General features: G+C 48.0%; 1 protein-coding gene across 1 annotated transcript in view; it reads left to right on the top strand.

Moving 5' to 3' along the window:
• Positions 1 to 18111, top strand: part of LOC138716877 (collagen alpha-1(VII) chain-like) — a 137407-nt gene that overhangs the window by 58442 nt on the left and 60854 nt on the right. The window contains exons 34-49 of the mRNA XM_069850049.1: positions 770 to 805; positions 1095 to 1130; positions 2041 to 2073; positions 4794 to 4865; positions 5597 to 5656; positions 6624 to 6659; positions 8825 to 8869; positions 9238 to 9309; positions 9971 to 10006; positions 10140 to 10175; positions 12076 to 12117; positions 12886 to 12939; positions 14845 to 14883; positions 15061 to 15096; positions 16386 to 16493; positions 17110 to 17229. Coding sequence (XP_069706150.1) covers positions 770 to 805; positions 1095 to 1130; positions 2041 to 2073; positions 4794 to 4865; positions 5597 to 5656; positions 6624 to 6659; positions 8825 to 8869; positions 9238 to 9309; positions 9971 to 10006; positions 10140 to 10175; positions 12076 to 12117; positions 12886 to 12939; positions 14845 to 14883; positions 15061 to 15096; positions 16386 to 16493; positions 17110 to 17229 — 861 coding nt within the window. The remainder of the gene's footprint in view (positions 1 to 769; positions 806 to 1094; positions 1131 to 2040; positions 2074 to 4793; positions 4866 to 5596; positions 5657 to 6623; positions 6660 to 8824; positions 8870 to 9237; positions 9310 to 9970; positions 10007 to 10139; positions 10176 to 12075; positions 12118 to 12885; positions 12940 to 14844; positions 14884 to 15060; positions 15097 to 16385; positions 16494 to 17109; positions 17230 to 18111) is intronic.

The following is an 18111-nucleotide window of genomic DNA, read 5'->3' as shown; positions in this document are numbered from 1 at the left end:
TTGACTAGATGTTACTGCGCCACGTAGCTACGCACCATATAACTGCAAAATTCAGAAGCTTGATGCTGCTGAAGGAGCTCTCATGCATGGAATAAACCTTGCATCAATGGTAAATCCCCAGGACAGTGAGCAGCTCGCAAAGGCCAACAAGAAAATCTTGAATACCCTTTGCTGGTTCAAATTGACTATTCACAGGTTGTTTTTATTGAGCAGTATTTCAGTTTTGCTGGTTTTACAGCTCGCCCAGCTGCACTTTCTCTGCACATGCATTTGATTACGCCCTTAAGGATCAAAAGAGATGGCAACCCCTTTTCCTAAGAATAGCTATAGTCGTGAAAAATGGAAAGGGGCCATCAGTCTTCCTTGAGCCAAAGCCCTGCAAGCACAGTAGGTTACGTGTACTTGCAGTTCCACCTCTGAGCAGGGTCCTGGGGCTTGGGTTAGGCCTACTGACCTGGTCTAGTAGGTCCCATGTGTCTCCTGGCTGTCTCCATACCTTTTCTTGCCTGCAAAGGACCATCTTTTGTAGCTTAACTTGGAATGAGAGCTTACTACTCTGCACTTGGTCTCCTTATAGATGACAACTAGCTGACAACTAGAGATGGGCACAGGGATTTCCATCTCTCATCCAAGACCCCTTATAGATGTCTTGCAGAGGTGAAAAACTGGCCCGAAGAGCTTCCTCCCTACAGCAGGGAGCTTCTTGCTACACCAGGGACTGAAAATGCTAAATTCATTCTGGTGGAAATTCTCTTTTGATGTCTTACAGGGACTCCCAGGACCTCCAGGGCAGAAGGGAGATCAAGTAAGTCAAACAGCATGAGAACAGCATGTTTGACTAGCTCAGGTGAAGATGTCCTGATATTCCCAAGCAGCATGTGTGCAGGTCTTGCAAGTGCACTTGAGTGCGTTTAAGGGGGGGCTCATGCAGGGATGAAGCCAGCAGGGATATACTTGAGCTCAACATCTTCTCTGTTTTGCTCTTGTGTCATGAGATGAGTTTTGTGATGATTTAAGGAATGGATGGGGGAGAGCAATGAGTAGGTTGTTTTCATTGCTCTAGATTGTTCATTTTATGTCCTCTTGTTTTGCAGGGCAACCCAGGATTTCCAGGTGCTCCAGCTATGGGGGTAACTATGAGTGGATTACAGCCCTTCTTATACTATAGCTATGCCGCGTCACCACCAGCAGTGCCAGTAGAGCAAGGACCAAGGGAGATGTGTCCTACTGAACTGCAGGAAGAACTAATGAACCTTTTCCTTGACCCACCACACAACTATGTGTTCAGTTCCCTTGCTCCTCTTCTTGTATTCCCAGCCCTGCACCACAGTTGCCCACTGACTCCTCAAAGGATCTTCTTTGCTGTGCAGGAAACATAAAGATAAAGCCTTCCCAGCACTGAAGCTTTGTGGTCCGAGACTGTCCCCCACTCTAACTCCCCATTCACGATGGGGTTGTGCCGATCCCTGCTGAAGAGGCGCTACTGATGGGTCTTAGTTGCCTCATTCCCTCATTGTGGGAGCAGCTGGAGGTTGTATTAAGGACTGTGACCCACCACTGGGTCAGACTGATGTGTCCTGGAGGATGCTTGGATGAGGAGGGTACCTTATGTTTCTTTCCTAGCAATGCTGACCAAGTTGTGTTGGACACACAACGAAGGAAGACAGCTCTGTAGTCCCTAAACCCAGCTCAGGGCTGCTCTGCAGGGCTGTAGTGCAGTCTTCACAGCTATCTGAAGGTTGGTTATTGGTGTGTGTTAGCAAAGGCCAGAGCATCTATCTGCCAGATCCATGTGAGTGGATCCATTCAGTCCCATCCCTGCAGCTAAAATCTACCGTAGCTGGTGGAATTCCTTCATAAGCTTCACTGGATTTGGGATTTGGCTTGTAGCCCTTTCTGTCCATCAGTGCAGGTCATGGGTTCCCTGTCCCATAAGGCTGAGATTGTCTTTGGAAAAGGTAACGTGAATAGACCCTCCTTTGAGAGGACAATCCTTTTCCTAAATAAGAGAGAATTTCTGTTGTTTCTTTTTATCCACAGGTTTTGGGACCTCCAGGCAAGAAAGGTGTCAGGGTAAGTCCATTAATTACCACTGCTTGAAACTTAAATGAGATCTTCACCTGAAAATTGAGGGCTGGATCATTTTTCCTCCATCTGAGTCATATCTCCCTTGAGATTGTCAAGAGAGGTTGGAAAAGTACCAATGGTCTTGCCCTGCTGATATTTCTTTAGCTTTTATTAACATTTTATGCCTGTCATTCTCTTTGTAGCCCTAGTCTGGGAGGGGAATGTGGGATCTCCATGTGCTAATTTTAGAAGGTAGAAGTCACTGAAGCAGAAAACCAGCCTACTCATAGAAGCTACCTTCCAGCCATGGGAGGCATTGACGTAAAATCAAAGCACAATGGAGGCTGGAAGGGACTATTGGATGTCTCTAGTCCCACCTCGTGCTTCAAACAGAGCCAATTTCAAAGCTGGGTCAGGTTGCTCAGGACTTTGTGGGCTAAGTGTCTCCACAGACAGAGATTTCATAGAATCATAGAATGTCCTGAGTTGGAAGAGACCCACAAGGATCATCGAGTCCAACTCCTGTCCCTGCATAGGACAACCCAACATTCACACCATGTGTCTGAGGGCATTGGCCAAATGCTTCTTGAATATTGTCAGGCTTCGTACCGTGACTGCTTCCTTGAGGCGCTGTTCCAGTGCTCCACCCCACCCTCTCAGTGAAAGAACTTTTCCTAATATCCAACCTAAACCTCCCCAGCACATCTTCCTGCCATTCTCTTTGGTCTCCACCTCTCTGAGTCCCTGACCCAGCATGTTGCCTCCTTGTGACCGGTGGAAATTGAATTTCTCAAGCCAAGGAAAGCTGTGAGACAGAGCTGTTCCCTGACTGTGCTGCCCCTCTTGTACGTCTGCTTTGTAGGACAGTGGTTACATCTCACTTTTACAGTGGCCTTGTGGTAGAACATGGCCTGGAATATGCTAGATTTTTTATTCTTGATAGCTGCTTGCCACTGCACAGACACAAAATATCTCCTTTATCCCTTGTAAGGAGTATTTACTAGAGGAGTAAATCCTCTGGGCTTTCTGGCTACTGGCATTCACCAACTACCCTACAGAGCTTCATACCTTACTCAGCACTTAGACACAATGAGGTTTATCCTTCTTGCTGGACTTGGATGTTGGAGCCACCTACCTTATTGGTCTTTTGGCTGCGAACAACAGGTTGAGGTTCAACAAGGCCAAGTGTCAAGTCCTGCACTTGGGACACAACAACCCCGTCCAGCTCCAGGCTTGGGGAAGAGCGGCTGGAAAGCTGCCTGGAGGAGAAGGACCTGGGGGGTGTTGGTTGGCAGCAGCTGAACACGAGCCAGCAGTGGCCCAGGTGGCCAAGAAGGCCAATGGCATCTTGGCTTGGATCAGAAACACCAAGTCCAGCAGGACCAGGGAAGTGGTTGTGCCCCTGGACTTGGCACTGGTGAGGTTGCATCTCGAATCCTGGATTCAGTTTTTGGCCCCTCACTCCAGGAAGGACATTGAGGAGCTGGAGCTTGTCCACAGAAGGGCAATGAAGCTGGATGAAGGGGCTGGAGAACAAGGGTTATGAGAGGCAGCCAAGGGACCTGGGGTTGTTGAGCTTGGAGAAGAGGAGGCCATTTATCACTGTCCACAACTCCCTGGAAGGAGGTTGTAGTGAGGTGGATGTTGGTCTCTTCTCCAAAATGACAGGTGACAGGATGAGAAGAAATGGTCTCAAGCTGCACCAGGGCAGGTTCAGATTAGACAGCAGGAAAAAATTCTTCACCAAATGCATTTTCAAGCATTGACAGAGGCTGCCCAAGGAGGTGGTGAAGACCCCATCCTTGGAGGTGTTTAAAAGACGGAGAGATGAGGTGCTCAGGGATCTGATTTTAGTAGTGGACAGCGATGGTTGGTCTTGATGATCTCAAAGGTCTTTTCCAACCTAGTGATTCCATGATTATTTTCCCAACTGCTTAACATCGGTTAGCAAAAATGTCTCTTCTGTTAGGCTGGATGTATTTAGGTAGTGGCCTGGGACCTAAATGTTCGCCTGCTTATACCACTGTAAATACAGTCTTAGAATCATTGACTGATTTGGGTTGGAGGAGACATTTACCAGTCATCTAGTCCAACCACCCTGCAGGAGCAGGAACACTTTCCACTGAATCGGGTTGCTCAGAGCCCCATCCAACCTGACCTTGAAAGTTTCCAGGGATGGGGGCTCCACTACCCCCCTGGGCAACCCGCGCCAGGGTTTCACACCTTTGTTATAAAAAAGTTCTTCCTTACGTCCAGTCTAAACATCCCCTCCCTTAGTTTAAAACCATTACTCCTTGTTCTGTCACAACAGACCATGCAAAAAGCCTGTCCCCACCTTTCTTGTAGACCCTTCAAGTACTGCTAAGGCTGCTCTAAGGTCTTCCCGCAGCCTTCTCTTCTCCAAGCTGAACACCACCAGCTCTCTCAGCCTGTCCTTGTAGATGAGGTGCTCCAGCCCTCCGATCATTTTCATGGCCCATGAGTACACACGTGGTGCTTTGCAGCATCCCAGCTGCATGGCTGGAGATGGTGTAACTACTGGGATGGGGTTTACGTGGCAGAAGCCCAGGTACCACAAAGAAAGCTTCGTTATAAACTCAGAGATGAGTGGATTTGGCAGGGGAATGATTTTCAGAGTATCTCGAATGTGCAAAGTGGGAACCATGTGAACAGTGCTTATTTTCCTGCACTATATTATTAGTTTTGGGGAATGTCTTGATTCACAGGGAGATACTGGACCAACAGGAGCCCTGGGGCCAAAAGGAGCCAAAGGAATACAAGGAGACAAAGGAGAGAAGGTAACGTGCTTGCTTTTCTAGGTGCATCCTTTGTGGGTAGAAGGGTTTACTTCATTTGTGTCCACAAAGAAAAGTCTGAGGGAGATTGAATTCCTTCCCAAGTCAAGTGAGAGACATTGAGGTACCAATTCTCAGCTCACCCAGCTGCCCATGGATGAAAATGCCTAGGATCTGCTCTTTTTCTGCTAGCTTCAGATGTAAAGATGTGTCCTTAGCTTGGAAGCTGCTCTGGTGTGACACTATCTCCCTCTTCATCTTGGTTAGCACCAAACGCAGCGTTGGCTACTAACACCCAGTGGTTATACCAAGGATGGGAAGAATGTTGAGCTTTGAGGGGGGCTTCAAAGTGATGGTGGGATGGAGACTGCTAAATGAACATGGCACAGAACATATTCCCAAGAGTGAGATGATGAGTGGAGCAGAGCTTGTGAGTGGTGATGGAACAATTGAAGCCAAGATCTGCAAGATAGTGATGGGGAAATAGAAGAACATGCTGGGTTCCCCAAGAAGCAGTCTAGGGAAAGGTGGCTTTCCACAATGGCATCTCTCAGAGATGGCAACAAATGTGATTAGAAGGTGAAAAGGACCATCTAGTAGCCATAAGGACCAACGGAGAGGTAGTGCCAGCCCAGAGTCTAGCCCTACATGTCTCTCTATTGAACGTAATGTTGCAGAAAGGAAAAGATCCTTAATCATTGTGACGAGACACGCATCATCATTGATTTTTTCAGGGAAGTCCAGGTTTCGGAGTTCCTGGTCAACCTGGGCTGAAGGGAGACCCAGGCGACAGGGTGAGTGCTGAATGTGGAGGGCTAAGGCAGCAAATCAGGATGTTCAGAGGCAAATTCTCTCTATCACTTCCATGCGTGTGAGTTTGTTGGCTTTCACCCGTGAAGCCTGTCACCAGCAAATTAATACTGGGATGGTGACAAAGCGCTGGGCTGTTACCCTTTGGTGGTCTTGTGTGATGGGGTAGTTTGCTGTAGTTTGGTTATGGAAGAGAGCGCTGAGGAGGACACTTCTCCAAAATGTAGAGAGAGAACAACATGAGTGTGGAAGAAAGCGTGGGTGGTCAATGCTCAACTAGTAATTCTGTGAACAGCAAAGCCAAGGAAGCCCCATATTCAACAGCTTTGTGTCCTGATGGTGACCTTTATCTTCCTGACTTCTGTGTCTAAGAAGGTGCAACCTTCTGGTGGTTCCAACGTGAGTTCACTGATCTCTACTGAGGGCTGGATTGATGCCTTGGTGTGCCCTCCTACAGGGATATTCATAGAATGGGTTGGGTTGGAAGGAACTTTAAAGCCCATCTAGTTCCAACTCCCCTACTGTAGGCAGGGACACCTTCCACTGGATCAGGTTGCTCAAAACTTCATCCATTCTGGCCTTAAACACTTCCAGGGATGGAGCAATAAAAAAGTTCTTCTATGTTATAATATTAATAGTCCCTTTTAAATCAGTAAAAACTTGCAAAATGCAGTATCTTTGAGGTCCCCACCCCTCTTTCAAAGCTGGTCATCAAAGCATTGATGGTTTCATAGAGGGGAAGGCAGATGTTTCTAGGCAGCGTGTGCTCACAGCAGCCCACCATCTGTTTTCCCCTTCTCAGCATTTTACTACACTGTTTCAGCTGCAAAGAGCAGCTTTGCAGCGCTGCGTGTGACGTTTACACCCTTTAGCTACAACAGAGGACCCTCAGTTGAAGTTATTCTACCCATATTGTTCTTGCCATGTGACTAACAGTCTGTGTTTCTGCAGGGAAATGTAGGTTTGTCGGGCAAACCAGGTCAGAAGGTGAGTCTATGCAGTGATTGCAGTGCGTAAAACATTGTCTGTGTCATAGAATCATAGACTAGTTTGTGTTGGAAGGAACCTTAAAGATCATCTAGTTCCACCCCTCCTGCCATGGAGGAGTTCCAGCTCCCACTGGATCAGGCTGCCCAAGGGCCCAACCAACGTGGCCTTGAACCCCTCCAGGGATGGGGCAGCCGCAACTTCCCTGGGCAACCTGTGCCAGTACCACACCACCCTCATGGTGAAGAAATTCTTTCTTATGTCTAGTCATGTTCTTCATGTCACCCAAAGAATCTTGAGTCTTATCTTTGTGGGGTTTTACCTTTGCCACGGAGCTGGTGCACAAACATGAGGAGCATTCAGAAGGTGAAAGGTCTGAACAAATTCTGCTTTGCTGGTGTTGCTGTGGGACACGAAGAGCCCTGCTTGGAAAGACAATGAGAAGATGCTCTTGCTTCATTAATGATGCAAGGCAAATCCTGGGTTGTAGGATTCCTCCTAACAAAGGTTCAAAACGGGTCGAGAAAGATCTGGAAAACATCCCAAATGTGGTGTTTGTTCAGTGAATCTGTCTTGCTGTGTACGTTTCTCAAACAGCGTTGCTCCTCAGGCTTGGCTAAAGGAGCAGATGGATTTGGAAAATGTTACAGCAGGACACATGGCCTGGTGAATAAAATATTTAGGCTGGATTGGCTTCACGGGCATGGAGAAATTGGTTGTCAAAGAGAGAAATGAGATGCATCCAAGACAGGACATGTTAACAAGATGTGTTCATGCAGCTGCAAAGTGGAGAAGGCAGCAAGGGTTGGTTTGGGTTGGGAGAAGGGATGGTGAGGTGGTTGACTGATGAGGAAAGTCTGTGTTGCACAAGCATCAAGCAGAATAGATGTGTAAGTACCCATCCAGGAGAACTCAACTGATTTTACATCCGAATAGAAGTTAAAATGTGCAGAGGCAACTGTCCCTGAGTCCACACCACTCTTTTAAGACCAGGTCCATCTCCTGGGTCTCTGCAAATAGGCCACCTCATTTAAGCTGCAACACTTCCAGGAGGTGGAGAACCTTCAGGAGAGTCTGTCCTGCAGTGTCTGCCAAGGGTGATCATGGAGTCTGGATGAACTCCATTAGAGATGGATGCTAAGCAAATACGGAAAGCACAGCCCTTCGTAGTGCCGAGTAAATGCTCTGAGCCCAAGCTTCAGCTTGCTTTTGGCTTTAGGACATAATCATTCTTTTTTTCTCCTACAATCAAACAAGGTGTCGCTTCAGAAAACATCATAACTGGCTTCAGAAAAACCAAAGTCAGTGAAGACACTTCAAAAAGGGCTGAATTGATTCCTAAAACTCAAGTGGAATAGGATCACCAAGGGAAGGCTTGAGAACAAAGAAGCATAAGCATCATCCACATCTGTGTTTCTGATCCTGCGGCACTGCTGCCCGACACCTCTGGGTTCAGAGTCATCAGTGATCTCAGAACCAGGCAAAGTGCTCTTAAATTGTGTAGGAAATTAGGGTAAAAAAACTGGTGGCAGACAGGTGGAGATGTAGCCTAGCATTTTGTATTGTGTTGTAGGGAGAACAAGGAGAGAAAGGCACTTCTGGGACCAAAGTAATTGATGAGAAGCCTCCACTTTCCAGGGTCACATAGGTACCAAACACAACAGGCTCACTCACAGCTGGTGCTCTGGTTACAGCAATGCAGGAGAGGGCTTCACTGATGTAAAGTGAAGTTCTCTGCAGCCCAGCATCTCACCTCCACGGGCGTCAACTTCCCTGGAGGATCTGGGAACAACGCAAAAGCAGAATTTCCTATATGAAAAGTGACGTCTTCTGGGTTTGATAGCTCTTGGTATGTTTTGCTTCCACAGATTTAGTCCCTCCACATGAACTTTTAACTCCCTGAAACTCTTTGGGCAAGGCATCACACAAGTCAGTTAAGCAGAAGCTGGAACACCACCCTGTTTGATTTGTTTGGAAGCTGCCCCGTGCTCGTTTCATTTCCTGTTGCCTTGTCCTTGTGTTAGACAAGGCTATGAAGAACCTTCTTCATCTCACCCTTGGCTTTTCTTTCTCTTATTTTAGCTTTGGTTTCATGTGCCAAAGCTAAAGGCTGAAAGAGAACAGCCAAAATAAAGCTTTTAGAAGCTCCTACTCCTCTCTTCTAGGGAGAAGCTGGTGCCCCTGGAGAACAAGGAGAGAGAGGAATCAGGGTAATAATTATTATCATTTTCTGCCCAGGTGAGTTGTGGGGCATCAGGGGAGGCTGCTTTGCTGCTGCCCAGGTACCCCTGGTCAGTGCAGGAGGGGGGGACGTCCTTCTCCAGTCCAACAAGGGTCCCCATTTAGAAAAGTCCATGTGGAACTATTTCTTTCCCGAGTGAAAAATCATTCTTCTTATTTTTATTACTTTTTGTTGAGGTGCTGGATGTGCTCAAAAATAATCAAAGGATGAATCATACAATCATGGAATGATTTGGGTTGGAAGAGACCTTAAAGATCATCCAGTTCCAACCCACCTGCCATGGGCAGGGACACCTCCCGCTGGATTCTGATTGATTCTCCAAATCCTTTCTTGCAGGGTCCACCGGGACTCCCAGGACGACCTGGAGAGCAAGGGCTAAAAGGCGATCCAGGACAACCTGGAAAGGATGTAAGGCAATCCCTAAAGGAGCAGCTGAGACGGGGGGAGGACTTGGGATGGTGCAACAGCAATCAAAGAAACAACTAGACTTTTGTGCCTTACAGTCTGCGAGGCATAGAAAACTCCCTCCCTCTTTCCTGGGGAGAGGGGATTTCCACTTCAGAGGGAAGATTAGGGCTGTTTCTCCCTTCTTGTTTGATTATTCAGAGCAGGACTGTGCACTGAGGGTTTCTGAAGGTGCAAAACTTCCTCACGCCACTGCAAAAAAAACCACGGCACTGTCTCCATATGGTGAGGAAGGAAAGGGAATGATGTACTTAGGCTCTCCTTATCTCCTAATAGCTTTGGAAAACACCGGCTAAGATCAGCTCTGTTGTCAGAGGTCTCAAAGAAATGGTGTTTCTATAAACTGTGTAACGGAGCAGCTGATTAGGGGAAGGTCCCTAATGAGCCTTCCCACTGAGGAAGAGGCTAATCATCTCACCTCTTATTAAACAGCAGAGAGCTCCTCCACAGGAGAGATGTTGAAATCCAGATTTCCTTAGCTTGGCTGCTCAAACTTAGCCTTGTTAGTCTGTCAGATGCTGGGCTGGCAAGAAGAGGGGAGACTGCTGAGAGAACCTCCCCTACCACGTCTTGTTCTCATCCTACCTCTCTCTCCACCTCCTAGGGAATCGCTGGAGAAAAGGGAGACAAGGGTGAATCTGTAGGTTTGCACATTCCCATTTATAACCTTGCATGAGAAATGGTCTGTTTGGGGACTGAAATGTTGAATTGCACCCCTCACTCTTTTGTTTGTTTGTTTTTGGTATGGGTATGGCGGTGTTGTATCTTCACAGGGTGAACCTGGGTTGCCTGGGGCTCCTGGAAGCATTGTAAGTAGTGCCTGATTCTGTTGTCTTGCACATTATGAGGGATGTATTGAGATGTATCATGAATTCTGAGTACCAGAAAGGACGTATTTTTAGAACTTATTATTTGCAACAGTGCATGTCGTAGGGTGGATTCCCCTTCTAGTCTTAGCATAGAATAGAATCATAGAATAGGTTGGGTTGGAAGGGACCTTAAAGATCATCTAGTTTCAACCCCCCAGCCCTGGGCAGGGACACCTCCCACTACGTCAGGAGCTCCAAGCCCCATCCAAACTGGCCTTCAACAGCTCCAGGGATGGGGCAGCCACAACTTCTCTGGGCAACCTGTTCCAGGGCCTCGCCCCTCTCATGGTGAAGAAAGTCTTCCTTACATCTAGTCTAAATCCGCCCCTCTCCAGTTTATACTCATTGCCCCTCATCTTATCACTCCAGGCTTTGTGAAGAGTCCCTCCCCAGCTTTCTTGTAGACCCTTTTCAGGTACTGAAAGCTTGAAAGCCATGCAGCTAGTTCTTGCACAGATACATGCATGGATCCCACCCCAAGTTGTTTGTTATTTATGATGCAAGGAGACTGACACTAAAAGCTAGCTATGAACTCATCTGATACCTTTAATCACTGCCTTTTGGATAATCAACACATCTAGGCTCCTTCTATAGTCAAGACAGGCAGACAGATGCCTTCTAGGAAAGGTAATTAGACAGATGGGATGACTCGTGCTCAGGACTCTCCTGTGCGTTAGCATGGAGCTTTGCTTTGGATACGAGGCTTAATATCAAGTTAAGTCAGATTAAGAGTGAGCAACTCAACCCAGGTTCATCAAAAATAAGGCTGAAAGAGATTCTGAAAGGTCATTGAGGTGTTCAGGAAGGTGTTTCAAAACATGAATTTGCAAGGAGGCATTTCTTCACCCTGTTGGCTTCAATGCAAGTAAAGTCACCCCAGTGCAAAACTGAACTGACTGCTTTAGCACTGGGAGCCACAGCCTCTTGGGAGAACTGTGCTAGACTTTATCTTCCATCCCTAGGGATGAGGCATTGTCTGGATCAGAGTAAAAGCTTCTTCAAAGCAGGAACAAAACACTACAATAATGCTTCAGCAGTATTAGTCCTGTGCAAAACAGTGGTTTCTGCTGATTTCAGAACTCAGAATAATCCAGAAGTACGGAGCACTTGCCTTCTGGTGAAAGATGCCTGTCTATATCACAGCTTTCTGCTCCTAAACCTACCTAGATGCTGTTGAAACCACTCCATTTGGTGGTTCCAGCCCTATTTTCAGGTGTTACTATCTACTGAGGCTCCTGTTCACTTATCTCGCTCATGTGCATTCACTTGTCTCTCTCATGTCTGCTGCACTACTTGGACTCTGGTAGATTTGAGAGTGGAACATAGAGATATCAAGCCCCCTTCAAAACTGGGAAGAGCCTTATTGCTCCAGGGAATGGCAAGAACCTTCTGTGCTAACGCATAACCTTCTTACTCCAGCCAAGTGGTCTTAGGGTTCAAAAGATGTGTTCTTACTCATGGAGTCAACCAACCAGCTACTCAAATATCCCACTAAATGCCTGTGTCAGAGGAGGACCCGACCAATGTCCTGAGCAGCAAGGAAGTGGCGACCGTGTGACCTCAATTCCTTTTAAGAGGGACTTCATTGGAATTGCAGATGTTGATATGAACATCACAACCACCCCAAATCTTACCAGTGAGAGAAAGATGCTGCGCTGGCTTCACATTGGTTTGAGGCCAAACATAGCAGGTTTAGATTGCTGCTTCATTTGTGAGAAAGCAGCTGGTGTGTCCCCATGGATAAGGGCTAACAGGGATAAAAGACGCATGGAGGTGAGAGCTTGTATCAAAGACATCATCCTTCACTTTGTGAGTAAGGTTTCTTCCATTTTTTTGGCAGATGTCTTTTCTGGAGAACACCATCTCCCTGAAAGGCAACAAGGTAAGACCTCCTTGCTGCAGATGTGTGTTGAAGCTGAACATGTGATTATTTAAGCAGTTGTTTCAAGTGAAGAGCAGAGTTGCTCCACATTTGACTTAATTATGTGAATCCATGAGATAGTTACAAGAATCCTGGGTTCAGTTCTGGGCCCCTCCCCACAAGAAGGATGTTGAGGCTCTGGAGCGAGTCCAGAGAAGAGCAACGAAGCTGGTGAGGGGGCTGGAGAACAGGCCTTATGAGGAGCGGCTGAGAGAGCTGGGGTTGTTTAGCCTGGAGAAGAGGAGGCTGAGGGAGACCTCATTGCTCTCTACAACTACCTAAAAGGAAGTTGTGGAGAGGAGGGAGCTGGGCTCTTCTCCCAAGGGACAGGGGACAGGACAAAAGGGAATGGCCTCAAGCTCCGCCAGGGGAGGTTTAGGCTGAACATTAGGAAAAAATTTTTCACGGAAAGGGTGATTGGGCACTGGAACAGGCTGTCCAGGGAGGGAGTTGAGTCCCCTTCCCTGGAGGTGTTTAAGGGACGGGTGGACGAGGTGCTGAGGGTCATGGTTTAGTGTTTGATGGGAATGGTTGGACTCGATGATCTGGTGGGTCTTTTCCGACCTGGTGATTCTATGATTCTATGGAAAGACTATTTGGTCCACGTGGAAAAGATGCTGTTAGTCTGAGGCCAGTATGTGAGAAACACCACAGTGCATGGTGAAGCCAGCATCTTCACTGAGAATTTTAGAGGGAATGAAGAACTAATGCGTTCCTGCTGGCTTACAGGGGGATCGTGGAAAGGATGGCTTGAAAGGTGAAAGAGGTCCTCCAGGCCCCAAGGTACGTCCTAAAAACATGGAAGCATCTTCGTGTTGGTGCCACGGTGTTGGGTGGAAGGGCACCTATCTCAGCTCTCTTCTGATGCTCCAAAGATTGGGTTTTCAAAGCAGAGTTTCTGAGCTAGGCTGATAAACTTGTGGTTATGTGATGCTCTAGTCCTACAACTCAATTAACACGACATTTGGGCAGGGAGATATTCAGGAGCCAGGTGGGATAAATTTCTAGAATGTTCAGGGATGTTTGCTTCCTTTCTTTCCCCCCTGCAAGTTGAAAAGCACATCAGAAAGTGGTGGAAGGAGAACAGGTTTCTGAAATCTAGAGATTTTTAGAGGTGCCACCAACTCCTTCACTTAATGGAGAGGAAAAAGCCGCAGAAGGCAGCACCAGGGGATACAGGTAGATCTCCCGATTGGCACAACATCCAGCTCTTTGCAAAGACAAGGTCCCATCCAGTTGACGTGCATGGGCTGTGCCTCAGATGTACCCAGTGCAGCTAGAGCACCACCACAATGTGGCTCCTGTGCTCTAGCACACCTTGGCATGGAGATACAGCACCATCAGGGCCTTCCTGGCGCCCTTCATTCCACCGGAATCTGTTGATACAGAAACCGGATTTCAGTGAAATGAAGCCTGTCAGAGAGGCAGGTCAGCTCCCACCTCAGCAGGTGTTCCTAACCCCACCACTGGAATTCCTAAGATGTTGCCGCTCATCCATCATTTCATCCACAATGTTGGCCTAGGATCGTTCACCTGGAGAGCCACACCATGCTGGACAGGAAGAGGTGGACAGCCCTTCCATGGACTTGCTATTGGGAGTCCAAGCTATTGGAGGAGCTGCCTGGAGGAGAAAGACCTGGGGGTGTTGGTTGACAGCCAACTGAACATGAGCCAGCAGTGGCCCAGGTGGCCAAGAAGGCCAATGGCATCTTGGCTTGGATCAGAAACGGCGTGGCCAGCAGGGCCAGGGAGGTTCTTCTCCCTCTGGACTCGGCACTAGTGAGACCGCACCTTGAAAACTGTGTTCACTTCTGGGCCCCTCACCACGAGAAGGATGTTGAGGCTCTGGAGCGACTCCAGAGAAAAGCAACGAAGCTCGTGAAGGAGCTGGAGAACAAGTCTTATGAGGAATGGCTGAGAGAGCTGGGGTTGTTTAGCCTGGAGAAGAGGAGGCTGAGGGGAGACCTCATTGCTCTCTCCAACTACCTAAAAGGAAGTTGTGGAGAGGAGGGTGCTGGCCTCTTCTCCCAAGTGACAGGGGACAGGACAAGAGGGAATGGCCTCAAGCTCCGCCAGGGGAGGTTTAGGCTGGACATTAGGAAAAAAAAATTCATGGAAAGGGTCATTGAGCACTGGAACAGGCTGCCCAGGGAGGGGGTTGAGTCACCTTCCCTGGTGGTGTTTAAGGTATGGATGGACGAGGTGCTGAGGGTCATGGTTTAGTGATTGATAGGAATGGTTGGACTTGATCCGATAGGGTCTTTTCCAACCTGGTGATTCTATGGTTCTATGAGATAATTGATGCTGTGTGTAGCAGTACAGAGGGCCACCAGGATCACAGCCACCTCCACAAGGGGCCACCAACCATGGGGGCACCTTGGCCATCTTCCTCCTTGCTGCTGCCTCTGCGCTTCTTTACACATTGTGCATTGCCAAGAAGTGGAGAAGGGGTTGGTGGGAAGCTGTGGTCCAAACCCCACTTTGGTGATGCTCACGTCTTCCTCTGGTCCAGGCCTGCCCTACAAAATGCAGCAGAGGAGCATGTTGAGCAGGGTTGGATTCAACCCCCATCTCTAAGCAGACAGGGATTTGTCTGGGGTCATTGAGTGGGCTGGTAGCAAAGTAAGGGATAGCTGCTGCTCCTTGTGATGATGACTTAATTAATGAGTTGTTCTTGTTCATTTGAAGGGAGAACCTGGTCCACCAGGCAAAGGAGTGGAAATGAAGGTAAATAAAATAAAAATTGTAGAGCATATTGATGTCCGAAACACCTCTCTGCACGGGGTTGGGATGGCAGAGGGTACCCAGTGTGTGCCCCAGGCTTAGCCACTGCCACCCACTGGATCAGCTTCCTGGGCTGGAGGAGCGAGGAGGAGGAGTTCTGATCCCTCTTTCATTTTTCAGGATCTGGAGAGGCTTTTTGAAGCAAATGGTATCAAGGTAGGTAACACTTTGGCCTTCCTTCTGAGAAGGTGATTGTAATTAAGATTTCTCATCTGCCCAGAGAAGTTGTGGCTGCTCCATCCATGCAGGTGTTCAAGACCAGGCTGGATGAGGTTTTGAGCAACCTGATCCACTAAGAGGTGTCCCTGCCCATGGCATCTGGTTGGAAGTGGATGGGCTTTAAGGTCCCTTCCAACCCAAACCAGTCTGTGATTCATTCCCTATCTATTCCCTCTGGACTTGTGGAGACCGTGTTGTCCCCCAGGTCCAGCACTGGTGCTCACAAAAAGGCAGGATTATTACATTTCCTTTTAAGGGCTTACCAGATTGATCTAAATGTTGCTTGGACAGCCTTTCTGCTGCTATGTTATGGGGTGGATGGTGGCTTTGAGGCTCATGTGACAATGAGACTTGGCAAATACACATTCACAGCTCAGTGCTACCACCTGGGTCGGCTTGTACTTCAGCACTGGGTCTGCACAGCCAGCAAGAGGAGACCCACACAGCCTTCTGGGTGCTCTGCCCATGCTATGTGTCCTGGTTATCGCAAAGTCCACCCTGGGCTGCTCCTTAACTCGTAACACAATTAATAGCGAATATTCAATGTGCAATACGGCATTGCTAGGCTGGAGGCTTCCTTCTCCACTCTCAAGGTTGCCATCAAGTTCAGGAAGTGTGATGAGGCTCAGCTTTTAGTATCTACCAGGCAGGTAGATACCACTTAGAGTTGTGGTCATTACCTTCAGCTCCTTTCTGTAAGCTCTGGAGATGGGACTGAGGGAGGTGAGGGACTGACTAATCAAACATAGGGATTTTATTTAGGATGGGGAGAGCCACTATGTAATAACCGCAGATTGGCTCCTAGATGCCCAAACTGTCTGGGTACCTGTATTTAAATCACCTGTTGCCTATCAGGACACATCACTTCACCAGGTGTAACAGTTTGAAGCTGAAAGAGGAGAGATTTAGATGAGATCTGAAGAGGAGATGTTTTCCTCTGAGGGTGGTGAGGCACTGGTTTAGGTTGCCCAGAGAAGGAGTGGTTGCCCCATCCCTGGAGGTGTTCAAGACCAGGTTGGATGGGACTTTGAGCAATTTGATCCAGTGGGAGGTGTCCCTGCCTATGGCATCTGGTTGGAACTGGATGGGCTTTGAGGTCCCTTCCAAGCCAAACCATTCTACAATGTATTCATCATCGTTCCAAGGCAGCTGCCCTTGCACTATCATGTGTCAGCAAAAGGAGGGTGGCTCTGGGTTACTGCCTTAATGGTCTCCACTGGTTGCAGCTGGCTCTCCTGAAAGACCTCTCCGATGCACTCCTGCGGGAAGGGCTGGATGGGCTGGTGCAGCAGCTGGGTGGCTCCGAGACAAGAAAGAACTCCAGGACAAAGCAGGTACCTCTGCATGCCACTGAGCATGGTTTGAGTATTACTGTGTGTCCTACTCAGGAGGCAGGTAGATCTGAAAGGAAATGAGAGACAGAAATAAATCATCAAAGGCTTCAGACCTCCTTTGTCATCAAGCAGGTTATGATGACTTGCAGCCACTGTAAGAAAGTTAAGCTGGAAGAGACTAGTGGCTTGCATCAAGATCTTGGACCTTCAGGTTAAACTGATGGGATTGCAAAGCTCTCTTTTTTTTTTTTCTGGTGGAAATAAAGGAACTGATCAAACTTTGCTGTTGATGGAGGTATCTAGAAGCCATCCTTCAAAGCCTTCAGCCTTCTTTTTCCCTTTGAGAGCTGGGGGGGTTTTGGTGGGTGTGCAAGGGGAGAAAGGCAGCTGGAAGCACGAGAAGAGATCGCAAGGGCAGCCTCAAAAGCAAGAGGCATCCCAAGGAAGTAAGAAGCTTAGAAGAAAGGCTTGGGGGTGGCCAACAGGGAATCGCCGACTACTCTGTCCGTTCTGGTTCAGGGAGGCCACCAGGAAGGACAGAGCATGCTGGAGGGATGAGAAAGTAGGAAGAAATAACCTGTAAGGATCCAGCTCTTTACTTTTTTTGATATTGCAGGATTCACTGGTGGTTGATACTTCTCATGATGCCCTGGCCAGCGCCAAGATGACAGAAGCAGAGGGTCTGGAGGAGGAGGAGGCTCAGTTTAGCGTGACAACATCTGGGGGACTCTCTAAGGTGAAAATAAACAGCAGAGCTGATGAAATGCAGTTATGTAGATCTGTAGCTCTGTGCTTCTCTCCATCTGATCAGCTCCAGCAGTAATATTAAGAGATGGCACATCTGATGAGTACCAGAGTCTTGTGAGCTCCCAGTCCACATGCTAGTGATGCTTTCTGCTGATTCTCATCTTCCCCTCTCCACCCACCCCCAGCTCCTTCTTGTCTTCTAAGCCAAACATAGCACAGCTTGTGTCACGCTGGTTATCTGTTGAACTTGCCCTGCAACTTCTCCTTACTTGGAGGCTGGAATTTAGATGTGTCTCTCCTGCCCAATCAGGAATGGGTCCAATCTGTGTTTATTTTTGGGCCCCTCACTACAAGGAAGTCATTGAGGTCCCACAGTGTGTTTAGAGCTAGTGTGTTTAACACACTGTGTTAAATCTAGCACAGCTCATTAATAGAGCTTTAAAGCACTACCTAATGAGCCCTGCTAGATTTTTGGACAGAATTTTTGTGCTCCATCCCTGAAAAGGAAGCCTGGAGGTGTATAGGCCAGTTCATGATCAAAGAAACCAAACTGGATGTGTCCCAGCAACCCTGGAGCCAGCAGTGGTGGAATCTGGGGTAGAGAGACACCAAAGCTGTCTCTGCTGGGCTTTGGGAGCCAAATTCCATCTGGCAGAAAGGGTTGGGGACCTTTGCTCAACCAGAGTTGTGAATTAAAGTGTCAAAGCAGCCCTTCAAACCACCAGGGATCCTTGTAGTCTACCCCAGCCCATCCTTGCTGGCACTTCCCAAACAAAGTGCCTTGGGTCTCCAGCCTTGTTCTGCTGCCTCTGGGCACGTTACTGAATAAACAGCAGTGTTGATAAAGCAGTGGGGTGCTTTATCATGGATG

This window comes from Phaenicophaeus curvirostris, chromosome 1 (assembly GCF_032191515.1).
Source record: "Phaenicophaeus curvirostris isolate KB17595 chromosome 1, BPBGC_Pcur_1.0, whole genome shotgun sequence".
Taxonomy (NCBI): domain Eukaryota; kingdom Metazoa; phylum Chordata; class Aves; order Cuculiformes; family Cuculidae; genus Phaenicophaeus; species Phaenicophaeus curvirostris.
The sequence above is the reverse complement of the archived record's forward strand: the minus strand, read 5'-3'. Positions and strand labels throughout refer to the sequence as shown.